Genomic DNA, 12,478 nt, shown 5'->3' on the forward strand with positions numbered 1-12,478 from the left:
TGTGCTAGCTAGCATACTTTGATTAGCTCTCCTGCAGGTCTACTTGGCCATGCCTCTTTTGCTGCTAATTTCTTAGTCAGTTAGAAATTGTAAATTAATTTTGTATTGACTGTTTTAGCTTTGGTACGTGCATGTTGACTTTTTACGTTGTGTAGTTAGGTTTTTAGTTTCTTAGTTGTTGCTGTTATGTCTTTTTACTGGGTCTTCTTCAATAAGCATGTTATTTACGGATTTTATTTTGAGGTTTGATTTGTAGTTGTCTGGCTTGGAATACTCGTGTGTGTGTGTGTGTGTGTGTGTGTGTGTGTGTGTGTGTGTGTGTGTGTGTGTGTGTGTGTGTGTGTGCGTGTGTGTGCGTGAAAGCTTTCCGTCTTTATATTCACAGAACACACAAAGCGAGAGACATATTCCGTGTTTATTTCAGAAACCATGAAAATGTATTGAATATAAAATAGGCAAAATATTCAGCTGTGACCCTGTGAAGTGCCCCATTCTGAGTTTATGTTACATTCTGCAGTCTTTGGTTCACAATGGTAGTTGAAGTAAGCTGAAAGCCAGCTATTTCGATTATTGATTGATGTCCAAGATAATTTTTTTGGAGCAATTTAGGCCTTTAATTGACAGGACAGCTGAAGACATGAAAGGGGAGAGAGAAGGGGGATCAACATGCAGCAAAGGGCCGCAGGGTGGATTCGAACCCGGGCCGCTGCGTTGAGGAGTAAACCTCTATATATGGGCACCTTGCTGTAGCTCTTTCTGTTACTGGTTTTGGCCTTTTGCTGCATCAAACATTTTCTTGCGGCCCTCCATGCCCGACATGGCTTCCACATTCTTCCTCCAGTCACTCACCTCCACCGTCTTCTCCTGCGTAGAGTGTAGCACAGAGAATTTTGTCATGTCTTTCCCAGTGTGGTGTTGGACTAAAGGTGTTTGGCACATTTTGGATGCATGAAATCCAGCCAGAGCACTTTTGGGATATAGGAATCCTTGTTAGACGTAATCTGATATTTTGAGCCTTGCACCAGTGGTTTTAATTTTGTTTAGTTTGTTTGTTGAGCTAAGAAAGCGCATTAATCAATGTCACATTCTTGTCAGTCACCCTGGATATGGACACCAGTAAATGTGTTAATAAATAAATGCAATAAATGCAAATAAATTATCGCCATGGCAAACTGCCAAAGCTGCACCTTGTGTGCCATGTGAAAATAACAGGATTGTGTCATTGCATTTTTGGGAAAAAGCAACATTGTATCTTTTCTGTAGTTTTCCTAAAACCCACCTTTTCTGTGTCCTCCTTCTTGACTGATTTAAGATTAGCTCGCAGGTCCATAGAGACATTGTGTTTGGAGCCCAGCAGGGAGCGCAGGATGGCATCAGCAGAGACCCTCACCCTTCTCAGGCTGGGTCTCTTAAACTTCCCTCGCAGGTCCAGTACCTTGATGTTTAGGTCTTTGATCTGTGGAGAAAGTAGAGCGACTGTTATTCGAGGTCATTTGCCACAGACAGTGACAGCTATTCTACTGTCCCATTGTAGAATCTGTGGAATTAAATGTCCCATATTGGTTCACATGATTGGTTCATGGTTGTATTTTGTGTTTCTACTAGAGCATGTTTTCATGCTTTAGCGTTCATAAATGCATTATTCTTCTCATACTGTCTGTCTGAACATTCCCCCTCCGTCTGTAACGCTACATTTTAGGGCTCTTGGAGTCTGTCACCGTCATTGCAGCCGGGGAATGACTGTTCCCCAGCACTTTCTACCTATTTATATATGTAGCAGTAGTTGTGACATTACAACAGTACAGAAGTCCTGACGGCTTGTTAAAATGCATTGTTAATGAATACAAGCTTTGTGTGTTTTTCTGTGCATTGAGTAAGTTGTGTTTTTCATACAGTATTTTATATAGCACCTTCAACCTGAAAAAAATTATGGAAATCTCACTTTTTGCAATATGGGACCTTGAAGGGCAACTATTATATAGCATTTTCAGGATATTATAATGCTAATAATATTTAAAGTTGTAATGCAACACTAATTGTATTTTGTGTTTGTACTAGAACATGTTTAAATGCTTTAATGTTAAAAAAAAATATATATATCTTTGTCATACAGCCCATGGCTGCTACACCTGTATTTCCCCTCTGTATGAGACTGTTTGTAGAATCGCCTTTCTCTTTAAGCCCCCCCCCCAACAAAGCCTAGACTGCTCTGATTGGCTAGAAAGTGTTATGGCATCAGCGCTCCACCAGAGAATGTCTAATAAGGGGAGAATTTTCACTCTCTGGAAACTTCCGGCTTTTGAACCGGTTGCAGTTCCTGTAGACATGCAGGAAACCATCACATGTCAGATTCGAACCCTGGACCTCTGCATTGAGGCATAAACCTCCATGTATATGTGTGCCTGCTCTACCCACCAAGCCAATCCAGCCACTGGTTGCCGTTTCACTCTGGTTCCATATGAGGGCGCTCACGGGCGAGTACAGAATGAATGGAGGTCTATGGAGCTACAATATACCCCTCAAAATCCACTTTTCTCAGGATATTTGTTTGTCTATTAATTTGGATGTTGCATTTGAAAGGGGAGGCAAAGAAAATACATACTGCTGTTTTTTTGTTTTGTTTTTTTAAGTTTCTTTTTTTGTTCTAAAAAACCTTTTTAAAATGTCAATAACGTCGATACACATCGTACGGCACGCTCTGAGTCACTTCCTTTTTTCTCTCGAGACATCGACAACACAGCTGACAGGTCAGGCTCTCCCTGTCAATACACGTCCTACAAAGAGTAAATATTCATGCGCATGCTTTTGATGCCATCAAGCGGGATCTCTGGTGATCATCAGTCCTTCAATGACCAATCAGCCTTCATTTGCAGAATGCTGGCGAGTTGTGGGCAACAACGACTCAACCTGTAAGAAATCGAAAGGACATAAGTACTCCTTCAATAAACTTTCAATATATATGAACTTGCAAAAACCCCAATCAAATCTCAGATAAAAATCAGGCGAAAGAGACAAATCTAACTCCATAGACTCCCATCCGTTTTGCACTCGCCCGCGATCACCAAACTTCTGTATTTTATGTGTTTTGGAGTGAGAACAGGTTGACAGGCTCTCTGTTGTTGTTGTTGTTGTTGTTGTTGTTGTTGTTTCACTAGTTTAACCCTTGTGTTGTCTTCACTTTCTGGACCTTCTCGTATCCCTCGGGTCAGATTGACCTGTGACTTATTTGGGGTTTTAAAAACAATTCTGAATTTATTTTTTTACTTCATAATCCATTAACAAATATTATATTTATCTCTAGTTCAAACGATTGAGATAAAATATATGTTTAGGGACTGCAATCAGTCTCTACTAGAACACAATTAAAAATGGAAGTGGGGTTCATTTTTTGTCATAAGGTTATAATTCATGTTAAAAATCCACAATGGAAACAACATAAGTGGTCATATCCAGAATAATTTTCTGAATTGAGTCAGGAATACATGTTTATTACATAAAATAAGGTAAGGTCATTGAATTTTAGGTAGAAAAAATGTAACTTGTGCCATTTGTCTTCTTGTAAAAAATTTGAAATGGGTCAATTTGACCCGAATACAATACAAGGGTTAAGCTGGAGCTACTGCAACAGAGTATATAGCAGGACTTTGTACCGTTAAAAAAAAATCATTAATAAAGGCATCTAAAACAAATACCGCACAACCGGAAATGTCCCAGCAGTAATTTGGGCAATTTGGACCATAATTGGGGCAAAATGACCAACAATGGCTGCCAAGATTACAGCTATCTCGCTTTAGCATGCAGCTACTTACTTAGCACTAGGCTAACGTTAGACTGTAATAGAACGAAGCAGCCCTTTCTACCGTCAGAAATCGCAGATAAAGACTCCTGAATCGCTGTAGAAACACTCCAGTCCCGCCCACCTGGAACAGATGACCAACCATAGAAGGCCGGCTTAGAGTTGCGTAACACTTAGCTAGCCAAGAGTAGAAAAAACTGTTGGAAATCTGAACGTTTTAGCTCACTGGGATTTCGCTCAACTAATGTTCAGTTACCTCTCTGGTGTTGTGCAAGACTTTGGCTTCAATATCATACCGCTCTTCGTCCACCACGTCTATTTTGGCATGAAGCTCTTTGCATAATGTCTAAAAAGAAAACAAGAGGAACTGGGTGTTAATTTGACCACCTCCTGAGTGAAATAACATTTGGCAGCATTATTTCAGTTTTAGGTTGTAAATATGGCCAACTCTGTGGTAAATGGGATATTCTACCTGTAGCTCTGCTAACGATTTGCCACTGGTCTGTATAGGAGGGGATTTTTCTTCCAGGTACTTTGCCTTCTGTTCCTCTTTTTCTTCCAGCTCCTGCTCCAGCTCCTCCTTGGCCTTGGCAACCATCAAGCTCTAAAACACCACACACACACACACACACACACACACACACACACACACACACAGTAAATTTCCCTGTTTTGATTTACTGTAAAGATGCAAATTGGACTAGGGACTCACCTTCAGCATGAGCTTGCGAGAAGCTGAGATTTTAGATTTCCTCTGCAAAAATATATTTAGTGTGACATTTGAGTAGCGCAGCAACCCAACAACTTAATATGTGTGCCTGTTAAAAGTATTAGATTTATTAGGGAATAGCGTCTTGAAATCTTACCTCCGTTCTGTAAGTAGAAAATACAGAGAGGACACAGAAATATAGCATTCAATTGCAGATAGCAAATCAATTGGGCCTACTTGTTATATTATATTTTTCCACAGATGAATCTAATTTGCTAAATGAAACTGATACTCTGATTTGGGAATGAAAACAATAACAGAAAGACAATACACTTACGCTTTCTCAGACATCTTGTCTATTTCACCCTGGAAGACAAAAATAAAAGCGTTTTTTTTTTTTCTCTGAAGTTCTCAACAGTGGGGACCACTTGGGTTGGGTGCCCCAATGGGTCGTAACTATGGTTTCCCTTTTAGCTCCACTAAACACACACATTCCAGCACAAAGTCGACCGTATAGTGTTACAAGAATGGAAATATACATAAATAGATACACTCATCTTAAAGCTGTAATTGTTAACCCCATTGCTTTCATTATTCTTTAACAAGGATTAGTACTATATATTAAATTACTAAAAGGTCTTTTCACAGGAACACGTTTTTTTGGTGTTTTGTTTATCGGGCATTGTTATTTCTTACTCGTAGAAAGGCCTGTTGGACTAAATCATCCAGTCACTTCCCAGTGCTGATATCTGGCAGGAAGCAAAGTGATGACGGGGGGAGGGGGGAGAAGTATGCAACTACATGGCAGCTATTCCAGTTAGATAACATTTTCTGCATTTTTTCACCCCCACTTTCCTGGATAAAGACACAGATATAGACAGCGTCCCTAATTCTCAGAACAGCACTGACCCAATTTCTTTTTTTAAAGAATGTCCAAGGCCCAAAAATGTTATAAAAAGGTTACAAATTGTATTATTTAACATAGCTTTGGGTGATGTCTACCAAGGGACGATGTATAAAATGTGTCAACTGTTTTTAAAAATGCCACTTATTGTCATTATATTATCTTGATTAATTAGTTGGTCTATTTTATTATATCAATACTGCAAAATAAAACTACATGTACTTCCATTACTAGGCTACTATCGATATCGCCTATTGTTCTACAGTTTGTGTTTTTTTGTGATTATTAAATTCAATTAACAGTGATTTAGGCATAGTCAATGTTGTAGCAATGTGATTTCCATTTAAACCTTTTTAATGTAATTGAAACTTAAATGATTAGTTGTTAATTAATTCAGAAGTTTTTAGACAGAAAATAGCAAAAGAAAAATTGCTGGTGCCAGCCTTTCAAATTCAATATTTGCTGGTTTTATTACTTTTTATGATACCAAACTGAGTATCTTTCTGTTTTGGACTGTTGGTCAGACAAAAGCCATTTAATGTCGTCAACAGGGGCTCTGGTTCATTTATTGCTATGTAATAACATTCTGTATACCAAATGCTTTATTGATCTTATCATTATTTTACATACTTTGATTCCCAATAGCAATATTTTATCAAACGTCTAATCTAATTGATGGAATCTAAAATAAAAGTCTATTCTCAGATCAAACCCCTACAACCTGTATCTGGGGGTTGGGGTTCTAACTAATACTTGGATTAAATATATGTATGTATGTAGCAGAGATTCAAGGCCTTACCTTTCTGTTTTGGTGCTGTGGATGCAGACAGACACAAAGTGATGGAGAGAAGAACACACCAGAACATTTATCTCCCGCTCCCTTTTTTTGTCCCTCCCCTCACATGGGGACTTAAATAGAAACAACCAAATCCACCCACCATGAGACGGGGTGGTCTCAGGATAACAGGGATTGTGAGGCCATTGTTGTGTTGACAGATCACTGCTCCCTGCCTCTTCATAATAATGTGTGTGAACTTTTCTCTGCGCCACGACGGGATAAACAACGTCCTCGTCTAGATTCACTTCAGCAGTCAGTTGTTAACCAGTGCTCTTCCTTTACATGTGTGAACTATTTAATGCTCTATAGGTAGGATCTTCTCTACTCTGGTACAGCTAACATACAGCCACTGTGTACACAGGGAGTGCAAGCTTCTTTTTTATTTTACTCTCATATTGAAGCAATCTTCAAGCAGCAAAACAGTTTGTCCTGTAGCTGTCTATGATTTTCTGAGATTTTCTTTCATCACAGAGTGATGTTGGAGACGTGCCTAGACCCCCCCCCCCCCCCGCTCTGCCGGTCCCCGTTGGTCTGATTAGGATAATAGCTGCACACAATGCTAAGCTGTGGTTTTAAAACAGGACTGCAGTTTCCAGTATACATTTAGCTAAGGCCAACAACTAAACATAAACAGCACCGTGTGATGCTGCCACTCTATGATTCTGGGTCCCAGCTTGCACATGTGGGCACGCCTTTTGGAGTTTGTGTGTGCAGAGCACAATGTAAACACTGTGTGTGTAACACCTAAGTGTTCCGTTTACTCATGCAAGGTAGCACAATCCCTTGTGTCTGGTTCGTGTTTACTACATGTGTTTGCAAGGCTGTTTTTGTGAAATAAAGTCAATAAAGCGTTGATGCCAAAATGCAGCCCAATGGAAACCTTTTAGGATTGTCACTTGTGGGAAACTGCGGTGCATGGCAACAAGTGGCGAAGTTGTCATCATGCTAGTACTTTTGGCTACAATTGCTTTTTTGTGGAAAACCCGGAGGGAGGGAGGGAGGGAGGGAGGGAGGGAGGGAGGGAGGGGGAGTGGTGTTGTTGTGTGTGTGTGGTGTGTGTGTGTGTGTGTGTGTGTGTGTGGTGTGGTGTGTGTGTGTTTGTGTGTGTGTGTGTGTGTGTGTTGTGTGTGTGTGTGTGTGTGTGTGTGGGTGTGTGTGTGTGGTGTGGTGGGTGTGTGGTGTGTGTGTGTGTGTGTGTGGTGTGTGTGTGTGTGTGGTGTGTGTGTGTGTGTTTGTGTGGGGTGTGTGTGTGTGTGTGTTGTGTGTGCTGGCGCTCGTGCTGACACTTACATGATTAGCCAATCAATGGATTAGTTGATTCACAGCTTTTGGTAATTGAATAATCATTTCAGTCTTTTTTTGAAGAAAAATGTTCCCAGATTCCAGTTTCTAAAATTTCAATATTCGCTCTTTATTTCTGTTTTTATATTTTTATTTCTCTTTTATGGACTGAAACGGGTAGTTTGAAGATGTCACCTTGGGCTCTGAGAAATTGGGATGGCCATTTCTTTTGTGACATTTTATACACAATAGACTGTATTGTTAATTGAGAAATCCCTTACAAAAACAGTATTGCACGCAACAAGCAATTTGTTATGCTCTCATTTTTTTAAACTATTATTTAGTTACATCGTTTTCATTTCAGTACATTGAAAGCAGAACGGAGTAAACTTCTGTCAATTCATCACTGGTAATATTATGATTGCGATATTGAATCATGTTATTGCATATTTTCCTCATTGTGCAGGCTTGAGATAATTATTTTCATACTCCTCAAATCAGTGTTTCTGCACTCATTTATTCAGTTTTTTTCCTTTTTAATTGTTTACCTGTCTGTTAGGGCTGGGCAAAAATTCAATATGATGATTTATCATCTTGTGATGGAATCATATTGTCATGAAATCTTACTATATCAAGATATTTTAATAATTACATAGTCTAAATTGATAATTACAAGCACATACTAACTTAATGTTCTCAGAAACTCTGTTGTGAAACATTTTGAGGGAATATCATTTGAAGATTAGCAGATTTGTTTTAACATCGGACTATTTTTGTGCATGCGTGTCAACATAGTATATAATTTCTCTTGAAACTGTTAACCAAAAAAATTATGTAAAATATTTTGTATACAGAGAAAGTTTACACACCCGTGCTAAAGTGGATTAAAAAGAGGAATAATAATAAAAAAAAACATCTTTTGGAAATTGATCTTAATGCCTTAATTCAAATATTTTTAGGAAAATCCAACCATTTAAGGACACCAATTTTCTTTTTGAATGAATAATGTATTGTAACTAAATAAATGTTCTTCCTTAAAATACAGGGGGCATATGTACTGTATATACACCGCTATGTTAAATTCCTATATTAAAGTTTGCCATACTGTTTTTTTTTTTTTACTCTCGTTGAGTTTTAAGTCCCTGAGGCTGATTTGATTCATGACACTGAGATCCAGGCTGTTGGCTCATGGCAGCGGATTATAATTCCACAGTATATATGGCAGCAGGATTAACAAAGTGCTGTGTGTTTGCTGGACTGTCTGTAGGAAACTGAACGCTGACTTGTTCTGTGATTTGGATGACTTGGAGTAGGCCATATTGCGATATTGATAACATTGGGATTAATTGTGCAGCCCTACCTGTTACCCCATAAATGAATGTAGAAACGTTCCTTGGAAGCAAGGCTCGGTTACTACTGCAGGCAGTAAGCTAGTTAGCCGCCCATGCTAACTGTTGGAGCAGACAAGCTGTGGTGCTTTCCTTTCCTTTCCTTACATATTTGCTCTTGTGTTTTTGGTTTTAGAACGGTTCAGAGTGTTTCTGTCGCTACAAGCCTCAGACAGACCACTTTGAGAAATCCAGACCTTTATAGACCTGCAGTGCCTAGCTACCAATGCAAAGCTATGAGTGAGAGGGGTTTAGCAAATGGATATTAAGATACAAGACAAAGCCTATCACTAAACAAATTGTAAATGCAATTGATACAAAATGACTAAATTAAAACATTTCTATTAAAGTGGTGCAGTTTATTATATTATACTAATATACTGTAGCCTACATACAAATTAATCAATCAAATTGGTTTTATTTTTCCCTGTGGAAATATGTGACTCAGATTCACCTGATCTCCCTCTGTAAGTTCATGTCCCGATGTTGCCCTCTGGTGGGTAAAGGGATGATGGGAAATAAACTACATGCCCATGTTATTTTTCATATTTGCAGCGGGACATTTAGAGCAACCATATATCAGTTTTGAAATGTCTACTAGGTAAAGCGATAACCCTCGTTTTTAGTTCCGCTTATTATGAATCTAAACACATAAAAACTCTGCAACAGATCCAGAGTAATGCTTTCATCTCTGTGTGGATTGCCGAGCTAGTTTGGCTCCTGATGTGACTCACACATGGGGGACCAAAACAAGCAGCTGCCCCCACCACCACGGCTGCCTGGCACTCTGCTCAGTGTGCCAACTCCTCGGCGCTGGCAGAGACGGGGCTGAGCACTACGACGCCGTTGTTCGTCACAACAGCTGGCATTTAACTCTGCTTGATGGTGATTGGAAAGAATAGCAAGCACACCCAATACCACGTAAACAATGATTTCATCAGACCAGAACCATAAAACAACAATGAGAATTGTGTAGAGCATGCCAAATTTCAGTTTGGTTTGCCTGATATTTATTTTGTGTCTTAGCAACAAAGCATTTCTTAAGACAATATGTACACCATTTGACATGTAAAGCAGAAAGGAGAAACTCTTAAGTGTAACTGAAGCTAAATGTGAGCCTGTTTGTTTTTTCCCCCCTTTCTTGAAAAATGTTAATCTTGTTCTGATCTATCTCAGACTCCGATTGATTCAGATGTTAATCGAACTCAAAGTTTGCCAGACTCCATTTTGTTAGTACACTACAAGTGTTTCTTAGTTTGGCAACCACAGAGTTTAGTTTTGCTTTCTTTTCTGTTAACCACTCAGTTTAAACAAGCAATGTGCACATCTGAACACAGAGTGAGAATTTAGTGTGTTTTTGAATACTGGATCTAGCATATCTTGTTTTTTAAGCAGTCAAATACTATGGCATCATAATCCAGATTCAAATGCAAAACTTAGAGCAACATCTACTTGGTGAACTCATACTAAAAGCAGTGTTGTGTGCTTCTTTTATTTCTATTTGCCATACGCCGGGGTGAACGGGCAGGGTAAAACAAGCTGGATATTGACTGAAGGATCCTGGAAGCGATGTTATCCTACCGATGTCAGATCCAGCTAGGCCGAGGCTTCAGGCTTTACTGGGAATGAGCCAGCGCTCCTGCACCCTGACCAAAGCCAAACCCCTTGGGACCAAAGTTCTTTGCGTAGCAACCTGTGAATGAAATTACAAAGACTGAGAAACGCTGCATAAAACATTGGCAGACAAACTTAACAAAAGTAATTTATTTAACCTCGATTTTGCAGAGCCACATGATCAGAACTACGTATTTTTTAGTTGTCAACCGTCTAAAATTATACACAAAGTCATGATCAATCATGTTGTATAATTATACACTGCAATACAGTGATGCAGTATTGATTCACTGATGAGTTCAGTTTTGATTTGTTTAAAAAAAAATACCGGAACTAAATTCTCATAACAGCTAGGGCTGGGCGATGGCCAAAATCTTCAATCTCAACCATTCCTATGGGTGTCACCATTCTCCAAATCCAAGATTCAATTTGAATTTGAATTTTAAAGTCACTGGTTCAGCAGTGAAGGCCTGCACGATTCGGGGAAAAATATGAATGGTAATTCAATAAACAGTCTACATGAAATTACCAGTTTAGTGCAAAATTAACATAACGTGCATGGATCGGAGCATAAATCTGTCCAAATTAAGTAAATATTACCATAACGCAGTTTGGCCATTGGTTTTTCAATGTCGCGATAGAAACAATAAAGAGAGAGAGAGAGAGAGAGAGAGAGAGAGAGAGAGAGAAGAGAGGAGAGAAGAGACGGAGTAGAGAGATGGAGAAGACGAGAGAGAGAGAGAGGAGAAGTAGAGGAGGAGAGAGAGAAAAATCGCAGAAGGAGGGATAGAGTAGAGCGAGAGAGAAGAGAGCTAGGAGAGATAGAGATATCTCTATAGATATATACACACACACACTTTACATTTTTATACTGCTTGCAATATTGTCAGATCATCCAGCCCTAAATCGAATATGTTCACACACACACACACCTTTACAGAAGATCTCCCCGTCTCTATCCGCGAGGGTGGTGGACTCGAGTCCTTTGCCACACTTGGCACAGCGAAAGCAGCCTTTATGCCAGGACTGAGGGGATAGCAGGGAGTTGGTTCAAGCTCAAAAATACACAGAGCACTGACAAACCATCCACTGAGATAACGTTACACATAGATCTTTCTTACATTGCCTCCTCCCACAACCTTCTCGGCTGCGTACACCGTTTTCCCACATCGAGGACACACATCGGAGCCCCCTGGTTTCTGGGCGAACTTTGAGGTGTTGGGGTTGTTTGTAGGGCGATGAGGAGCTTGTCTGTCAAGAAAAACCAGATCTTTAAAGACTGCAATGAGGGATGAAACTTAACAGTTGGACAAAATCTCTAAGACTTTGCTTTATTGAATGTATTAAAAGCTACTAACACAGGTCCTGTGGTTCCTTTTTAATGCTTCCTCCCTCAGTTGTGACTTTGAATTAAACATGTGTAGATGTTTGTGCACACTTTTCTGTCTCATAAACTTAAACATGATATGAATGCACTTTGTCCTTCTATAATCGGGATGTACAGTATATAGCTTTACACTGTGCTCTGTAGTTTAATAACAGGAGGAAGTATTGTTTTGCTCACTCTTCGGGCTTGATTCCAAGTCCTTCTCCTGTGTCCATACTCAGAGTGCCGGCTCCACCCCCGAAGCCGTAGCCTTTTGGCCCATATTTCTTGCCATAGCATGATTTGCAGTAGATCTCATCCACATGGACGGCCACTGTTGTGCTGTCTAAGTTCTTCTTACAGACCACTTAGAAAAACAGCAGACGGGGAGAAAAACAAACAAATTAAAAATATAAATATATGTCTAATTAGGTTTTCTTTACTCTCTGAAGCATCTGGAGCAAACCAAACAAACTCTCAGGACAGATGTTTAGCCATGACATTGCCGCAAACTATGCGTGACATTTTAAAGCACAAAACAAGCTATGTGCATGGCTGGATCAATCCTTGTCTGTGCTGGGG

General features: G+C 39.6%; 2 protein-coding genes across 3 annotated transcripts in view; both read right to left on the reverse strand.

Annotated features, from left to right (window-relative positions):
* Positions 1-400: 400 nt before the first annotated feature.
* Positions 401-4,871, reverse strand: tnni1b (troponin I type 1b (skeletal, slow)). 2 transcript variants are annotated; one of them, XM_032514661.1, is made up of 8 exons: positions 4,843-4,871; positions 4,663-4,669; positions 4,509-4,550; positions 4,269-4,400; positions 4,053-4,142; positions 1,280-1,456; positions 760-864; positions 401-566 (listed from the first exon to the last, which is right to left on the reverse strand). In XM_032514661.1, the coding sequence occupies exons 1-7, from the start codon at positions 4,854-4,856 to the stop codon at positions 760-762; spliced, it is 567 nt and encodes a 188-aa protein (XP_032370552.1). In that variant the 5' UTR covers positions 4,857-4,871; the 3' UTR covers positions 401-566. The 2 variants fall into 2 exon arrangements, with proteins under 2 accessions (XP_032370552.1, XP_032370553.1); XM_032514662.1 differs by lacking the exon at positions 4,053-4,142.
* A 5,181-nt stretch (positions 4,872-10,052) lies between these two features.
* Positions 10,053-12,478, reverse strand: part of csrp1b (cysteine and glycine-rich protein 1b) — a 3,943-nt gene continuing 1,517 nt past the window's right edge. The window contains exons 3-6 of the mRNA XM_032514350.1: positions 12,095-12,263; positions 11,652-11,781; positions 11,463-11,556; positions 10,053-10,609 (exon numbers count right to left, since the gene is read on the reverse strand). Of these exons, the coding sequence (XP_032370241.1) occupies positions 10,533-10,609; positions 11,463-11,556; positions 11,652-11,781; positions 12,095-12,263 (470 nt within the window). The 3' untranslated portion in view covers positions 10,053-10,532. The remainder of the gene's footprint in view (positions 10,610-11,462; positions 11,557-11,651; positions 11,782-12,094; positions 12,264-12,478) is intronic.

Source organism: Etheostoma spectabile, chromosome 4, assembly GCF_008692095.1.
Source record: "Etheostoma spectabile isolate EspeVRDwgs_2016 chromosome 4, UIUC_Espe_1.0, whole genome shotgun sequence".
Taxonomy (NCBI): Eukaryota; Metazoa; Chordata; class Actinopteri; order Perciformes; family Percidae; genus Etheostoma; species Etheostoma spectabile.